Source organism: Pagrus pagrus (genome assembly GCF_965226575.1).
Source record: "Pagrus pagrus genome assembly, chromosome: 23".
Taxonomy (NCBI): Eukaryota; Metazoa; Chordata; class Actinopteri; order Spariformes; family Sparidae; genus Pagrus; species Pagrus pagrus.
In genome coordinates, this window is record NC_140205.1 from 2984932 (window position 1) to 3002835 (window position 17904).

The 17904-nt window shown below is 45.4% G+C and overlaps 1 protein-coding gene across 16 annotated transcripts in view; it reads right to left on the reverse strand.

Moving 5' to 3' along the window:
- celf2 (cugbp, Elav-like family member 2) overlaps positions 1-17904 on the reverse strand; it is a 213383-nt gene that overhangs the window by 22097 nt on the left and 173382 nt on the right. For 8 of the 16 annotated variants that reach the window (XM_084345243.1, XM_084345252.1, XM_084345255.1 and 5 more), the window contains 3 exons: positions 16811-16890; positions 7144-7386; positions 4825-4888 (listed from right to left, as the gene is read on the reverse strand). In XM_084345243.1, coding sequence (XP_084201369.1) covers positions 4825-4888; positions 7144-7386; positions 16811-16890 — 387 coding nt within the window. The remainder of the gene's footprint in view (positions 1-4824; positions 4889-7143; positions 7387-16810; positions 16891-17904) is intronic. The other 8 variants (XM_084345256.1, XM_084345258.1, XM_084345246.1 and 5 more) reach the window with 1 other exon arrangement.

The window sequence follows — 17904 nt, forward strand, 5'->3', positions numbered from 1 at the left end:
CAAAACCGGTGCCAAGCAAGAGACCACTGTCTGGGGCGATGTTTCAATATTTGTAACCACTGGATATTTTTGACGAGACATTGGGATAGTTACCATCTGTTAGTGGCAAAAAAGCCAAATAAATCTGACGTGACAATGGTACAAGACGGCGAGATGGCTGCCAAGCCAGAGGCCACTGTCTGAGACGATGTTTAAACTTTTGTAAGCGTGAAACCACCAATATTTTTAACGAGACATCAGGGTGTCAAGTGTCGAAAACTGTCGACGAAACTGCGAGACGGCTGAGACCACTGGTCGAGCAGATGTTTCAACATTTGTAAGCGTGAAACTAATACTTTTGACGAGACATTGGTACAAGACAGCAAGACAGCTGTCAGCGAGAGACCACTGTTCAAATGATGTTTCAACATTTTTAAGCGTGAAACCGCTGGATGTTTCTGATAAGACTTCGGGACATTTTGCAGCGGTGTTCGTGGCAACAAAACCCGATATTTTTGACGACATGTTGGAAGAAAACAGCTACCAAGCCAGAAACCACTGTTCGAGATAGGGTTTCGATAAATATTAGCGTGAAACCGCTGGATGTTTTTGAGGAGACGTCGGGATAATTTCCAGCTGTGGTTGTGGAAACAGAACCAAGTAAGCCAAAACATGATTTTTTCTGAACCCTGAACAAGTGTTTTACGTGTTAAATTTTGACATTACTCTAAATTAAGTTGTTACAATCCATAATATAATAGAAGTAGAAGAAACAGACTGTATTTTACATTGAATTAAAGAAACATTTATGTCTCCATCAATACTGATAGCTGTTAGAAGCAGATTTTGACCTCCTGTCAGTATCAGTCAGGCTTTAATCACAATGGCACATGATTGAGACTGTTAATCGTTTTACTCAATATTAAACTCGTCTCATTCAGCAGTCATACTGTAGTTCGGGGCACCTGCAGGCTGAACTCTCCTCACTGTTAATCTGCTCGCTGGCATTAGAGTAGAGCTCAGTACTTAAGCATAATTAATGACTACATGCCAACACCTAAATGAATGCGAAGCAAAGGCTATAAAACACCTTCTGTGAGTACAACTCCACAACTCCATCTTTCACCTCACTCCATATAATATGTGTGTGTTTGTGCAAAGAAAAAAAAAAAAAAGTGTGTGTGAACATTATGAAGGCCTCATAAAGCAAACAGTCACCAGAGCAGGAGTCGTTTCTTACCACGGAGGAGCTTCCCTCGGACTCGTGAGCAGGTTAGGTTGTTATAAAGTTAAAAGGGTGTGGACACTGTCAATGTGAGGTGTATGTGTCGTATATACAGTCTGGATGTATATACAGTACCATGGAAATACACACACACTCGCACACACAACACAGTCACACGCACACACACAAATAGACGCACACAAACAAGACACCATGAAGAAGATCCATCTCTTCGCTTGACACCGTGGTGAGTGGTTTCGAAGGTCGCAAACATCCCAACAGAGAGATCCTTCACAGAGACCACCGAACTGAGCTCAGCCAATGACAACAGATGGCCGGATTCATCACCGGGATTCACAGTTCTGATTGGTTAATTAAATACAGAAGAAAAAAGAGGCGACTGCCAGTTTCTACATGTCTTTGTTTTCCTTTCCTCGAGGCTGTCGTGACGAGCGGCTGCAGCAGGAAGTGGAAAAAAAACAAAGTGCCGCGTGACTCTGCGAGCGCATGAAAAGCCAAAACCAATCTCGTTTTCAAAGCGATTCTCCCCCAATTTTCTGTGATACCTCCGAACCTAAAGTGGATTTTTTACTCCTAAGAAAGATGTGAACAAAACAGCCGTCAAATCTTTGCACTAATTCAGACGGCGTTTGTTTCTTTAAAGGCAGAAAATACAGCAGAAGAAGAGGCTGTTTCAGAGCGGCTGGTTCATGAGGAGAAGGCTGTTTGTAAGAGCTCTTCTTCACGGCTCTTTATTTCAACGACACAAATACAAAAGGGGGTTTTTATCCCGCTGCCCTCTCTCGACGTGGGTTTGGAAAGTGGCTGGTTGGACCAGTTTGAGCGCAGAGGATCGGATCCACTCGCACAAACGTTTCAGGGATAAAACCACGTCAGCGGGTTCAGGAGGGAACAAACACCGTACAGCCTTCACCTCACCTTCACCTTCAGCTCTTCTTCATAACATTTCTTTCATTCCTATTTGTCCTCTTCCTTTATTTCTTCTCTTTCCCATCCTTTGTTTATCTGATCCCTTCTGTGCCTCTTCCTCTATTCCTGCTCATTTTTTGTTTCCTTTCCTTTCCTGCTTCCTCTTCCAAATCCTGTCTGCCTTCCTAGTGCCAAGTCTTTCCTGTCCTTTCCTCTTTCCTTTACCTTCTTGCACTTCCTCTTCTCTTTTCTTTCCTTCATACCTTTTACATGTTTTCCTTTCCTTTCCTTTCCTTTCCTTTCATCTTTCTTCTTCTTTCTCATTCATTCTGCTTTTCTCTCCTGACCTTTTCCTCCCCGTATTTTTCTATCACCTATTTATTTATTTATTATTTTCCCATCTTCCTTCCTTCACCCACACCATCATTGCCTGATTCCTTCTCGTTTCCTTTTCTTTGCCTCTTGATCTGTTTTCCCTTCCTCTCCCTTTCATCATTTCCTTATTATCGTTTCCCAAATCTGACTGCTTTTCTCCTTCCTTTACCTCACTTCCCTCGCTTCTGCCCTTTCACCTCCTCCGCCTTCTTTCTCTTTAACCCCCTCGTTTCTTTCCTCCCGTCCACTCCCTGCTCTTACTTGCCATTCCCCTCCTCTTTTCCTTGACCTCTCCCTCACCTCCTCCTCTTCCCTCCTTCTCGTCTATCTTCCCGATTCCCTTTTCCTTTCTTCTCTCCGAGCTGATGACAAAGACGACTCCACGCCGTCTCTCTTTGTCTCCCTGCTACCTCCCTCCCTCCCTTCCTTCCTTCCTTCCTTCCTTCCTTCCTCAAAGCAGCTCCACGCCAATACTTACATACTTGCATTAGTCAAAGGTTATCTCCCTCATTGAACGTACATTTTCAAGACAGTCATAAGGAGAGGAGGAGCGGGCGGCAGATAAAAATAACTGGGTTAGAGGGGAATAAAGTCGAGCTGAGAGAGAGAAGGCAACGAAAGAGAGACGGCATGAGACAAATACAATCTACTTCCCACATCAGAGTATCCGGGCTGTGCAGATGGTACGTGAGTGTGTGAGCGACTGTGAACACATATGTGTGCGAGGATGCATGTGTGTGTGTGTGTGTGTGTGTGTGCAGCCTGTATGGCAGCGCCGGGCTGCACCAGGCTGGCGTTGGCTGCGTCTAATTGAATGCTCATTGGTGTAATTGAAGCCTCTCAGCTCTGCAGCTCCTCGTGTTAAAGACTGGGACCAGATGTCATTCAGCTGTGTCACATCTCCTGCCAATCACTAATGCTCGCTCGCTCTGCCTCTCTCGCTCACTATCGCAGATGGAGGACCAACAGATCTCCAGATTCAGACACACGTTACTCACCCCTCGGTTGCAAATCCCAGAGCCTATTTATCCGTGTGTGTGTGTGTGTGGAAGGAAGTGTGTGTTTTTGAGAAATTTAAATCAGCCACGGGGAAATTGCACAAGCAATCGTAACTCGAGGGAACACGACACGAGAGCCGGAGGATCCTAGGCGGGGGCTCGCCACTTTAAAAAAAAAAAAAAAAACCTCCCATCACACTCAGAGCTGTTATTGTTTCTCTGCGTTTTTTTTTCCTTCACCCCGTTTTCTCTCTCAGCGTCAAATGACTACAATTAAGAGCCGACACCCCGCTGAGATGCTCACAGAAGGGCAGAAGAAGAAGAGGGAGGAACAGACAGGGTGCGAGGGCTGCAGGGAGGCGTGAAAGGTGAGATAAAGAAAGTGCGATTGAAGAGGGTGGGAGGTGCAAGAGTATCTGCAAAAAAAAAAAAGAAAAGAGGCTTAAAATAAATAGAGAGGGAGGAGGAGGAGAGTTTAATGGAAAGAGAGAAGTCAGAGATGATGAGGAGAGAGTATCCGCCGGTCCCTGGAAGTCTTAAATAACCCACATTTAAAGCCCGAAAAATTATATTTCTTAAAGACAGAGATTTTATCTTGTTCAACATTTAATAGGAGGCTTCTCGGCACGCTCAAGGCTTAGATTAATGCAGAACTGGGTTAATACAATATGCATTTTTTATTGCATCAGCCTTACTTCAGAGAATTGGACTGTCCCTTACCACTTTACTTCTTTACTTCCGTGTGTCCTTTAACTTATTCAACCCATTTAGAGTTTGAAAACTTTTTTTACTGCCTGGCAAAACAGGCGGGATTAAACTGAGCTCGTGTCTTTTTATTTTTCTGCTTCAAACGTCGTCCTTGAACCTGCAGATACTCAGGAGATGCAGATGACAGATCACAGAGACCCTCCACAACAAGAGAGAGCAGTAGATGGCGCCAGCCAGCAGTGCAAGATCTCCACCAAAAGGAGCCCACTTGAAACAATTTTTCTCCACTCCCTTTTTCTTTTTCTTCCCTCCTTTTTTCTGTGATTCATCCATCCCTGCAAAGCCGCGGTGCTACTGTTACTCGCCCAGGGCACAACTCTTGTCTGGCCTCATTAAAAGATCAAGACAATTCTTAGCAACAGTTAATAAATCTTCAGGGCAAAGATCTCTCTTAACTCCGCCACGCGAGTTCATCTGTTATGCTCTTTGGTCCTCTTTTAGAAGTCTGTGCAAAAAAAACAAAACAAAACAGAGAGGCGCAACAAAGAGTCCGCTGCTGTCGTACAAGCGCGGTTTCAGGGGAGTTTTACCAACTGATTTTTGACTCACCGGCCATCTGCTGGATCCCGCTGAAGGCTCCGAGGTTACCGGAGGAGGTTGCCTGCTGAAGCAACTGATGGCAAGAAAGAAAGAAAGAAAGAGAAGGAGAAAGAGAGGAGGAGGAGGGGGAGACACGAGAGAGAAAACAAAGTGAGCTACACGGAGACAGAGAGCCGAACACATGTCTATACAATGCTACGCTGAGAAAGCTAAACTCGTAATGAGCGGGTTAGCAATGTGTTTTTTTTTTGCCTCAGTGCTCGATGAGTAAATGAGCTGCTAATATAGTTTGATCTCTCCTCTAAGCAAACGCTGTTTGTATTCCAGCGTGATTCTTCCAGACAAGTTGAGCATGAAAGCTCTAATCTAGCCGACTAATTAGATTCCCAAACAAAAGTGGAATACTGATGCTGTCAAAAACTCATCCTTCAAAGACTCGAATTAACAGCAAATTAACATCTTGTTTCTATTGTGTGAGTCATTTTCAGTTTCTCTTCTCCTTCCAGAATAGAGCTTAATCTTCTCAAAAAAAAAAAAAAAAAAAAATAGACGAGAGGAAGAGGATTGAAAGAGCAGAAAAAATCTGGGAGCCCAATTCACAAAACACTTATCTCATTTCTACCCTCCCCCCCCCAAGAAAAATAAATCGATATCAAGCGAAGGAGGGATGTTTGTCGAGTTAATTGCACTTTGGGTGGAAGATATTTGAGAATTTGAGTTCCCAGATTTTGGAGATGTGTGTTGACGGGGAAGTTTGGGCTGTTAATTTAAAAAAAAGTCAAAAGGTTAGAGCCCAAGTCCTGAGTTTGAGGCTCTGAGGAGGTGAAAGGCTGCAGGAAAAAAATGAGGTTTCTGAACTTTAAAACAAAACCAGAAAAACCTCCCAATCTAACAAATCAACCGGCGAGTCTCAGACGCTGTGCAGCCGAGCTTCCACTGCAGGAGTGCTCAAATTGGGGGATCAGCGGACTCCCGGGGGGGATCCACGCCGTCCCCAGCCAATTTCTTTGTGTTTAATCCCACAAAAAGTCACAAGACTTTATCGCAATCAGTGAATAAATTGGAAGAATCGCTCTACAAAAAGAAGGAGGCCTCACTCTCAGCTTTCCATTCTCACCGTCCTGAGTTAAACTGTGCATCTTTTTGAAACGTGACATTTTAATGAGCTGCAGTCAGAGAAGAAGACCAGTGTGTAGGTTTAACATGATTTATTTAAGAAGGAGGAGGCCTTCGTCAAACAACAAGAAAACAGTGGACATTGCTAAATCAAATTTGGAGATACAGGAGATGATTTTCATTGGACGACGACTTGAAGGACATCAGTAAGTCAATCCTGTGTCCAAATATGTTGACGACTAAACGGTTTCATCACGTAAATATTTGGAGGAAACTCACAAAAACAATTTAGTTTTGTCATGTTGAACATTAAATCATCTTGTCTTTGTTCTGTTTGCAGCTGAATCTAGTCGAGCCCGACCGACATATCCGCTGCATTCAGGGGTGGAAGTAACTAATTACATGTACTCATATTATTGTAATTAAGTCACGTTTTGGGGTACTAGTACTTGTACTTGTATTTGAATTAAACTGAAGTTTTCATCTGCTTTTTTTGTAGCCAATAAGGCTATCCCATCACAACCGGCCAATGAAACCCCTGACATACGAACAAAAACACAAAACTCTGCAGCAGCGCAGCTTTGGAGAACCTGTTATTGATAATGCATTAAAAGTCAACAGTTAAGAAGTAACTAATACTCTGAGCAGCGTTTGAGAAGAGTACTTTTACTTTAGCGGTACGACACCAGCGCCTGCTGCTGTTAAGATCTTTGCTAGCGAGTGACCGAGACCGCAGGACTTATTATTTTAATACCAGTAGTTTTCCTTGTAACTGAGTAATATTTCAGTAATGTAACTGTACTTGAGCACAGATGCTCAGTACTCGACGGGGTCGGGTAAAGATGACAAAATAGTTGATTTGTGATCTTCCAACCATGAAATGTGACCTGCGACCACAATAAGAAACCGACAATCTCCCTGAAAACGTCTTCGTATCGAGGATTTGATTCAGAATACGTTTGAAACGAAGCAGCGTCCTCGCATCTTTTTCTCTGGTTGGAGATGTTAAACACACGTTACCGTCTCCCGGCAGCCTCGCACCTCGCTCAGAGACCTCATTTCCTCAAAATGCTACAACCCCAAGAGGAGGGTGGAGGAGAGGGACAGTGACAGGGCTGAAGGAGGAGTAGCAGAACAACAGGAGAAGAAGGGAAGAACAGAGTGTTTTGGGTTTTTTGTTTCAAGCTGGGTGTTTTCGATTGGGGCACTGACTGCGGCGGCGTTGGCCATGGGGCTGCAGTAAGGGGTGGAGGAGGTGATGGTGGAGGTGGGCGACGCGGCGGCTCTCCTTACAGCCAGATACTGCGGGGTGAGGCCGCCCAGGCCCGTCAGGCTCCCCCAGGTGGTCGCACTGTTGAGCTGCTGCATCTGCTGCGCCAGCTGCTGCTGCAGACGCCGCTGCTCCTTGTCTTTCTGTGTGTCGGCGAACTTCACCACGATGGGAGACGAGCAGCCCTGCGGGGGGGAGGAAGAGGAGGAGGAGGAGGAGGAGATGAAGAGGAGGAGGAGATGAAGGTTGAGGAGACAAGAAGAAGAAGAGGAGAGGAAACATGATGAGCTTCACACACAGAAAACACATCTCAACATAAAGATGATTCATACAGTAAACACATTGTGATAAAGTAAGAAATTAAGGTTTTACTGACGACACACACACACACACACACACACACACACACACACACACACTGACAGGGACAGAAACACAACACACACTTCTGCTTTAACAAACTTTACATCAGCAGAGAAAAAAAAATATTCTCAATTAAAACCTGCTCATGAAATTATCTCTCTCTCTCTCTCACACACACACACACACACACACACACACACACACACACACACACGCACACACAGAGTCACACAGGAAGCTTGACTCTAAAGCCGGTGGGCTTTCTTCTTCCCCCACAAGGGCTCAGTTATCTCTGAGTCCAGAACGGTTTCACCAGAAAGAGATTTCCTGAGTTCTCCAACTATTTCATCATCTCATATGAAGAGAGACTTGATGTGTGTGTGTGTAGTGTGTAGTGTGTGTGTGGTTTAGTGTGTGTGTATTAGTGTGTGTAACAGAGAGAGAGAGAGGTTGATTGGGATGACCAGAGGAAGATTTAGAGATTTGGACAATCAAGAAGTGAAGCTAATTGTCCGAATGTCTACCGTCAGAGCAGTGTGTGTGTGTGTGTGTGTGTGTGTGTGTGTGTGTGTGTGAGATGAATGAACTGTCACACACAGAAAGACTAGAAAAAAAAAAAACATACAACACAAAACACAACGCTGCTGATGAAAGTTGCAGCGGCGGCTGAAACACAGCGAAGCCGAAACGAGTCATAATCTATCACACCACACCGTTACTCACACCGTGCAATCAAAGCCTAACTAGGGGCAAATCCTGCTCGAAACAAAGGCAATCTGCCACGGGAGGATAAAAAACCTTTTGATTGAAACATTTAGTTTGAGGCGCGATCGGCGCTCGGCGGGGGGAGAGGAGGGATTTGGCTACTTTTGCAGATAGCAGCAGCAGTCGGAGCGGAGATGTGTGTCAGGAGAGGAGCTGAGATGTGTCTGTGCAGCTGCAGGAAGGTTGGAGGTGAAGTCAAATGTGTCACTGTAAGAAAATCAACTTCTCAGAGCTCGTACTGACGACCAGAACCTTTTTATTAGCATAATTAACTCCCATGAAATCTTTTCCTTCTTCTAGTTTGGAGAAACTTTAACGACTTGTTTTGTGTCTTTCCCACTTCATCTTTTTAGACGAGCGAGGCTGCAACTAATCATCATTTTCATTATCTCATTTCAGAAAATAATCCCCCAAAAAGTCCACTGCGATCTCCTGACATGCACTTAAGTACAATTTTGAGATACTTCCAGGTCGACAGCCGCATGGAGGCAGGAACCAGACGCTCCGGTTTACTTTTTCACATCTTCACCCATACACTGCACGACTATATACTTTGTTTCTTTACTACATCTGCCTTAAAATGGCCTCAAGGAGCACTAAATCAAGGAAAAAAGACGACTCGGAGGCACAACAACGACCACGGCTAACGTTCAGCAGCCAGACGACCTGATCCAGCAGCTGAGCGAGCTAGAAAACATCTGCTCCAACCAAATCTACGCATCCTGGGGCTTTCTCAGATCTGCTGTGCAATAAAAGAGCTTCTGATACGTGAAGCCCGATGGAGAGGAAAGCTGAACCACCAGTACCAGCAGATCGGGGTCGTGGAGGACTACAGGCCCCGAAGTTATGAACTACGACTGCATCCGTAGCTGGAATGGGCGGGGCTTTAACTGGAAGTGGGCGGGACTTACCAGAAGTTTTAGATACTGACACGTTTTAACTCGGATGATGGTCATGCCCATAAGAAATACATTACCTGCAACAGATGCTTGTTTCAGCTCAATAAACACTCTCCAAAATGTTTCTCTAAAGCTTTAAGCATTCAAATTTTAATCCTTTGGTTTTTCCGTGGAAACACTAAAAAAAAAACAACCAAAAAATCACCTAAACACGACTCTTCCTCCTGGACCGTGATGTTGTTTCATCTCACTCCCGGCTGATTAGCACCGTAGTCACAGTGTTTGAAAAGTGAAAATTCAAGCTGTTACTAATCTATGATGAATTATTAAAAATCCCCCTACGGTAAAATCAATGCTGATTTGTTTCTTTGAGCGAAACCAACAGCTGGGCATGAGCTGCTACTTCTTCCTCCTCCAGTTCCCATCGTTTAAGGGCAAAGTTGACCAAACCGGCCGATCGGCACGGGAAAAAACTTCAAACGCGACCCAGTTTTCAGGGAGAACCAGTCAGCGGAGAGCGAATAGTAAGGGGCCCCCCTCGCCCTCGGCCCCTCTCCCAGGGCAGGACTCTCATTCTGGGCTGCATTTCCCCTCGCTCGCTGGGTGTCAGCTGGAGTAATGAGATATTTAGCAGAGAGGGATGGGGAGCTCCCGTCTCAAGGGGAATCGACTGCAGCGACGCGGCCCCCGGACTGACACTCTCCCTCCGAAATGCAATTCTCCCATCGTCGCCTCTCCTTTATCTGTCGGCGGTCAGAATAAAGAGGCAAAATGACTGTTGGAGAGACGGAGTAAATATGGCCGAGCCGCCGTCAGACAGCAGACACGCTCATCCGGCTGATAAAGTCGAGCCCCCGATATTGTCAGTGCATGTTTCAGCTGGCGGTGCTAAGGGTGCTGCGTGTTTCTCCCTGTTCATGACAGTATTTCCACTCTTTTGTTAATCGTAAGCTGTTTCTGGAAGTGTACTTATGGAGTGAGAGATGGACCGAGAGAGAGAGATTCATGTTTCCTACTTAAAGTTTTAAATCTGCCACGTTGATTTTTCTGTTAATCACATCCCAGTCGAGAGGCTGACAAACAGGGCAGCGGGGGAGCACAGACTGGGGCAGTTTTATGCAAGTTGACACTGAGAATTAAAAGTAAAATTACAATTATTTTGCAGTTTACTTATTATTTTCATCCTTTAAAGGAGCAATATGTAAGAATTTCAGTTTAAAATCTTCAAAAATTGACTAAAAATACAATTTTGACGTTTTGATGTCTTTGTACTGTGTTGCAGAGACGTCTTTTGAAGTTAGCATGCTAACCTGGTCCATCTCACTTCCCCTAACCCTCCGAGAGCTCCCACTCCAAACTGCTACCTGGACAGCTAACTGTGCTAACTAGCAAGAAGCAGCTACAGTTAGCAGCCAGTCTGATGATATGCTGGCCTCTATTTGGGTGGCACCTTTAAATGTCAGAATGCAGGAAATAGTCCTTGAACTCTCAGTTTCTTTCAAGGGTTGGACCCACACCGTTAGCTTGTTAGCTCAGTTAGCTGTGCAGCTAGTGGTAGTGTTTACACTGCTAACACAAGACTTTTCGATCCTGACAGCTCTGTGCTAGCTGCTAACACAAAATTGGTATTTCTTCACATTCTGTCGACAAACTGAGTTCATTTCGACTGATTCAGCTAAAATTCTTACAGGTTGCCTCTTTAAAACCAGTAATGACCATTCACCTTCAGGATTTTAACATTAAAATTCAAGTGAGAGAAATCTCTGATGCTTCCACATCCAACTCAATGAGCTTAAATACGACTGTGGTTTCTGAAAAGCTCACATTTAAAGAGAGTTGAGACTTTCTAAATTTAACCACAGACTCACTCCTCTAAAGCCGGCGAGAAAAAGGAAGCAGCTCCACTTTATTATATTATCTCTGCCCCTGGAAGCTTTTTTTTTTTTTTTTAGTCTGTCTCAATATGCGACGAGCTAATGGTTATAGGTATTTATTGCTGATGGGCGCCCGTGAAAACCCTGCCGCTGGGCGCAATTACACCTCATGTTGCGTTAAACTAAATCTGCAAACCATCTGATTTGTCAGAATTGGCCACTTTTGAGCACAAACAGCAGGGGGCAACACGATGACTTTACCTCTTTAACGGGGACCAAAATATTTCATGACACCCTGGTAGATTGTTAAAACACGAGAGCGTGCTAATTTTTTTTTAACCAGGCGATTAATGCGAGCCAACACAGGAATACTCATTCGTGGTCGTAAAAAAGTTGTTCCCGTTTTTGTCTTAAATGGTCTCTGATTTCATATATTCTTGGAAAACAACATGTCATTAACCGGCTGCTGGTGGTGAAGCATCGATTTATTGTTTGATACTATTTCAGGGGAGAGAGTCGGCGCTGCAGACAGGCGTCCCATGTTGCACAACTTTCACATCTTAAGAAAAAATAAAGTGCTGCGAGTCTCACAGGGAACATTTCTCACCAGGAGACGTTTCTACGGGGAAAACACTTCCTTTCTGTTATTTTTATCTCTTCCTCACAATGTTTGACAAATCTTCCAACACAAAAACGCCACAAATCTTTACAGCATCTCACCTAAAGGGCGCTGAAATACGCATGTCGACAATGATCGTGGCTTTAAAACCCGTCCGATCACATGTTTGATGTCCTGACGTCACTCCACAGCTGCGATTGATGGATGTTATGACAACCTGTCGTTTGAGAATGACGCTGCAGACGTGGCAAGAAGCACATGCATGATTATAGTATCTGAATCTATAATGATGTAATTGCAGCATGTGGATCTTGTTGCCGTGCTGTGAAAACCTCCTCCAGGCTGTGATTTGACCTCAGGAAAACTTCTTGTCTGTGACAAAAAGTTACAGACTTGTGATCGACTTAACCGGGAGTTCGCTCGGCTAATAAACCCCGACTGCGCTCCCCTGAAGCCGACTCCCTGAGACAACCGTGAAGAGAGCTTTACACCTCACTTCCCATCTCAGACGCAAACTGAACTCATAAGCTCCGGTCCGTTTACCTTGAAAATCAATCTCTCATAGGCTTTCAGGAGAGTTTATGTGCTATTGAACCTCCCCGGCTTCATTTTATTTACCACTCACAGAGCCTTTACATGTCAAACCATATGATCTTCAGCTCTAATAGGAGAGCAGGACGTCGAGTCTGAGCGCACTTTGTCTTCAGTGTCCCAAAACCTTGGCAGATTTTCGTGAAGCATTTTGAATTTGCGACTGTTTGATAACAACATTTCCTCGCCTGAACATTTGAGGCTAAAAATGTTGCACCAACTACAATCCAGATGCTTCTTCTGCAAGTAAAAGCTCCTTCGGTTCACCTCATTAAATTCTTGTATGTCAGAACCAGGAGCGGACAAACTTTTTCCCTCGAGGGGCCGGAATTGAAATTTAATAGTGAGCCACGGGCCAAAAGCAAACGCCTCCTCTGTCGTTAAGAGCAACAGGACATCTTCCTGCAAAGTGCAGCTGAATCAGGTGCGTCACAGCTTGAGGACAGAAAACTTTCAAAGAAAGGAGCACGCTGATAACTTTGCAGCCTTTAACTGTGCAAATAAGCTAACGTTTCATTACTGTTATTGTATTATTAAGATGCAAAAGGCAAAATGGATCCCAATCCTGTGATGAAGTGCTCATTTAAAGAGCACTCACTTGGGCAGCACCCGTTCAAATCATGCTGTTCGGCACAGATTATCTGGGACTGTGAAGGGTTTACAGATCCAGACGCACCCGGGCCGCCCCGATTATATCAAACATGTTTTATATTTACGATGTAAAATCTTTCCGAGCGGCTGACGGTGCTGCCAAAGCGCGGTAAACATTGTAGCCCCTCGAGGCTAACGTCAGCTAGCGGTATGTTGACACGTATCTCACCTCCAGTTCCCGCTGAGAGATGACCTTTAGGATTTTTTAATTTAGGTTCAACCTTCTGCTTTTTCTCACTGCCACCCTGCCAGCTGTTGCACCACGCTAACCTCCGTGTTGTTTATGTCTGCTTCCCCATGAGATCACGTCTGCAGAGCCATGACGCCCGAGCGCTCGTTGTATCCTCAAGAATAAGTGTCAAGCAGATCGGATGAGCGGCTCTTGAGACAAACGGACGCAGATTTCTTTCTTTACAGTTAGATTTTGGAGGTGGTAGTTCAGGGTGCTGTTAAAAACCTCTGAGATCATCAACCCGTGTACCACAAAACCATCCCCCGATTAATCTGATCTAATATTTCCTCCCCGCTGTCGGATCCGTCTCCTCTCTTCACTGCAGTTGACAGATGAATGTGTTCACTATTTAAACAGCCACCGCTCCCGTTTCCTCTCACGCTCTACTTAAGCCCTCGTCTACATGCGCTCGAACGCCCGTGCATTAACGTCGGGGGCTGCGTGCGCCTGCAGCGAGGGCAGGATAATGTGCGAGCGGGCCTCCGGTGTCGCGTGGGGACAAAAACGAAGGTGGAAACAGAAATGAGTGTTGATGGGGCGCCGCGGAGGGGGGAGCCGAGCGCTGAACGAGTCTCTACACAGGGAGTGGATAACGTGAAGCACAAATCAACACGAATGCGACACAATGAAAACGAAGCCACTTCTCTCCACGTGTGTCTTTAGAGGTTGGACAGTGAATTACCCGTCTCGCTCGCATCCACTTTCATTACGGCCTGACATTCAGCCGGCGTGTGCGTCTGCGCGAGGAGTGTGTGCGCCGGTGTGTACCTGAATGTCACGCCGTAATGAGAATGGATATGACAGTGACAGGGCCATCAACGAGCGGACAGCAAAGGGCCGCCTCCCCTCTCCTTTTTTTTTCTTTCTTTTTGTCCTCGTGACATGCGGGGCGTGCTGGCGAACACGCAAACACAAACACACACTCGCAATCGTGCTCTATCTAAGACAGTAGGGTGCAATAGAGCCAAGACAATAACCAAACTCTATTTACCAGACCTCATTCCCTCATACGGACCCAAAGTAATTACTTTTAAATTGCAAAACTGAGGAACATTAACAAACGGTTGCGGCAATTTAGGTCCGCCCGGGGCTAGACAGCTTGTTTTCAAATGGAAATGAAGGTATTTTGCCATTGTCCACTGCAATATCGTTGTGTTATGGTTTAAGGCTTTTTTTTTTTTCTCCTTTCCTGATAAAAGCAAGGGGACACTGGCAGTGTTTACCAGGCCCATTGTGGCAGACGACTGCTCAGAGCGAGGATAATTCTAGCTTAATACTAACGCTGTCGGAGGAGAGTGTCACTCCTTCTCCTCTGAAAGACAGACATGCTGCTGCTGCTGCCGCCGCCGCTGCTGCTCGGACACATAAATCAAAACAGACACTTCACTGATATTCGCAGTGGGACAACATAAACACAAAATCCCCCCACACACACACACACTCGCAGTCAGACGGAGGGAGGAGCATGCGGTTCCCTGATGTCGGGGTCGCAGCACATCAATAGCAGCCATGATTATCATGATCAGCTCTAATGAGCGGGCTACGGGGGTGAACGCCACTCGTCTTTTTTTCCTTAACACAGCCTGTTATTACCACTTTTTGTCTCCCTCACACACACACACACACGAACACTCGTCTTATAACATGTAATTCTCTCCCAATCACAGCCCTGTCATCCTGCCCTGTCACCGGGCCTGGCAGCTTTGACAAGGGCGCCCCCCCAACCTCCCCCCAAAAAAAATAACCCGGGGAACACAAAGGAGCCGCCGCCATTACGGCACCGCCGGGGTCGGCGTGCGGCTGATGAGGTCTGTAAGTCCACCTGCACATTGTGGCCGTCGGGTCAAAGGTGCGGCTGTTTTTGTCACAGTTTTTGAGACTTGGCCAAAGTTTGAGCTGGTTGGAAAATTTGATCGAGAACACGAGAGAGAAGGCGAGAAACTGAGTCTGTGACGGTGATGGCTCGTGATTTAGCGGTTAATGCAACCTAAACATTACAGATAGTTGTGCATGGGCCTACAGTAAAGACACGAACCCTTCTCATATGCATTTTTACAAAAAATTTAGAAAAACATCTGAGTCCATTCTGATATTCAGAGCTTTGTTTTTGTTTTAAATTTTTGATTTTTGGTACAGTCGGAGAAACAAAGAGAGACAGGGACTGCAGATATAAATTAGCTTATAGCTCAAGTAATGCTAAGAAGCTGTAACCGAACCTGGACCCTGCCCGAGCCTGAAGCCTGAAACCAAACCCTGAGCAAAATCCAAGACTCTGTCAAGACTCATGAGAAGCACAGTGATGCAAGTGTCAAAAGGGTCCAGGACTACTCTTTTCTTTTTGTTATGGTATCAAGAGGGCTCGAGTGTCATTTTCAGGCTTTAAGTTTGGCTGTTGCATTTAAAAAAACTGGAAACTAGAGTTTTGAGATGAGAAGTTGCTCTAAACCAGTTTTTTAGTTCAGTTTTTTATCCAAGTTCAAATTTCTAGCATCAGGACAACCTTTGATGCAAGTGAAGACACTGTAGATACTTTATTTTATATGTTTTGTGCACTATTTTCTACCTAACATAGTTATTTTACTGCAGCTTCTTTCGTCTACTTGATGCATCCAACACTTTCGTGGAAAGGGACTCAGTTCTGCAGAGATCCTCCTGAGGTGTCTCCAATCATTTCATGGCCACTTGTTTCTCCTCATCTCAATATAGAGTCTTAAATGTTGGGGTTTTTTGACAAATTTGCAATTTTTGGTGCTGTTTTAATAAAACTGATTTGGCTAGAGTGGATACTTGATTAAATGTTTTCAGCAATTTCATCATTGATTTAACAGATTATACAACTTGTGTCGATTAGAAACGGTTCGAGGGCTGACCGAGCAGGTTTAGAGGAGACGATTTGATGATATGCAGATGACATCATCCTCTTCCTCACCACTCACCTCTTCAGCCTGACTGGGAGAGCAGCTTTTTGAGCTGACTGAAAAAAAACTTGGTCATCATATGAAAATTTGGGTCTATAGCTCTTGTCGGCTCCCTTGTTTTCTGGTATCAGGTCCTGGCATAGCGAGAAAACTCACCCCGACATTAGCTAGAAGTTAGTTTGGATCAGTGAATTGTTCAGGTCGTGTGTTCGGTTGTCCGCGATGCCCTTTTTACGTTTCCTTGACCCGTAACATTTTCAAAAGAGGTTTTCGTTATGAAGCAGGCTACATTTTATGAGAACATAAATTTAGCTGCTCTGTTGGATGAACACGATGACCGCTGGCTTCCACGGTGGTATTTATTTCGCACATTTTCTTAGCCACCGAACGAATGTAAAAGAAATCTCCTGAAACTCCATTTTAAAGCGATCCTACAATGTTCATTCATTTAATCTCTCTACGTTAAACTCAGTTCTGCCGGAGCCTTTACGTTAATGTGACAGCGTTCATTTTCGGACGAGCGCGCGACGAATCATTCCCCAAACCTAGAGGAGTAATAAGTCGCGACTTTAACAGAGAGGTGACTCACGGACATTCAAACATGAGGCCCGGCGTATCACATTGGCAGCACATTAACAGAGTGAAGTGTCAGAAGGAGCTCAAGAGACAAGAAAGAGAAAGGACAAGAGTACAGTACCTCCATAGTCTGAGACTGGTGCATGGCTTTGATTGCATTCTGTGCCATAGCTCTGGTGGAAAACGTGACAAACGCACATCCTGTAAGGAGGGAGGAGAGGAGGAGAGGGAGGGAGGGATGGTGGGACAGTGGAAGGGGGAGGAAGGGGGGAGGAGGAGGAGGAGGAGGAGGAGGAGGAGGAGGAGGAGGGAAGACAAGAAAGAACAAAAACAAGACAAAAGGGTTGGACACGTCGTTGTTATAAAGAAAAACCCAAACAGAGATTGATACAGAGAACAGCTCACAGGCGGACAACAGTGTTCTCAGTCGCTGTGGAAACAACAGCCGAAAAAAAACGAGCACAGTGTCATGACAACCACAACCACAACCAGAACCCCACCCCGAGCCCGTCCCGACACCTCCGCCACATCCACAGGACATCAGGGGGACAACCATCGTAGTGGGGGGGGGAGTGATTGGCTGTTTGCTGAACCTTCCTCCCTCCTCTCTCCTCCTCGTCCTCCTCATCGTCTCTTTCTGTCACTGTCTCTTTATTTTTTTCCCTCTCGCTCCTACACACTGACCGAATTAGTCATACCTGAGTTCAACCGCTCTCCTTCTCTCAACAATTCAACAATGTAAATGAGTTCAAATTTGCATGAAAGCGATTTGAATTCATTTGGGCCTCTGTATTGTGTGTCTGATTGGGCACCCTTTTTTTCTCTCTTTGTCAAACGGGAAAGAGATGTGGCGGTGGCGGTGGCGGTGGCGGCGGCGGTGGCGGCGGCGGCAGGGCGGGGCGAGACAAAATATCTGCAGGGGCTCGAGAAAGACGAGGATCATATTAATTTAATCCACAGAGAGACGAGGAAAGAGATGAGAGGAGGTGTGGTTGAGCTCCTCCGTGACTGACGCTGATTTTAGCCAATCAAGATGGGGCGCAGCCGGGGGGCGGTTTTTTTAGGGGAGTTTGTTATTGGTTGTTTGCGGGTGAGAGGGGGGGTGACGGGGGGTGATGCAAGGTTGTGTTTGTCTGGCTGGTTAGGGAGTGATTAGAGGAGATAATGTGAGAAGTGCTTCAGCAACCCCCCGGACTAATAATATGCTAACAGACT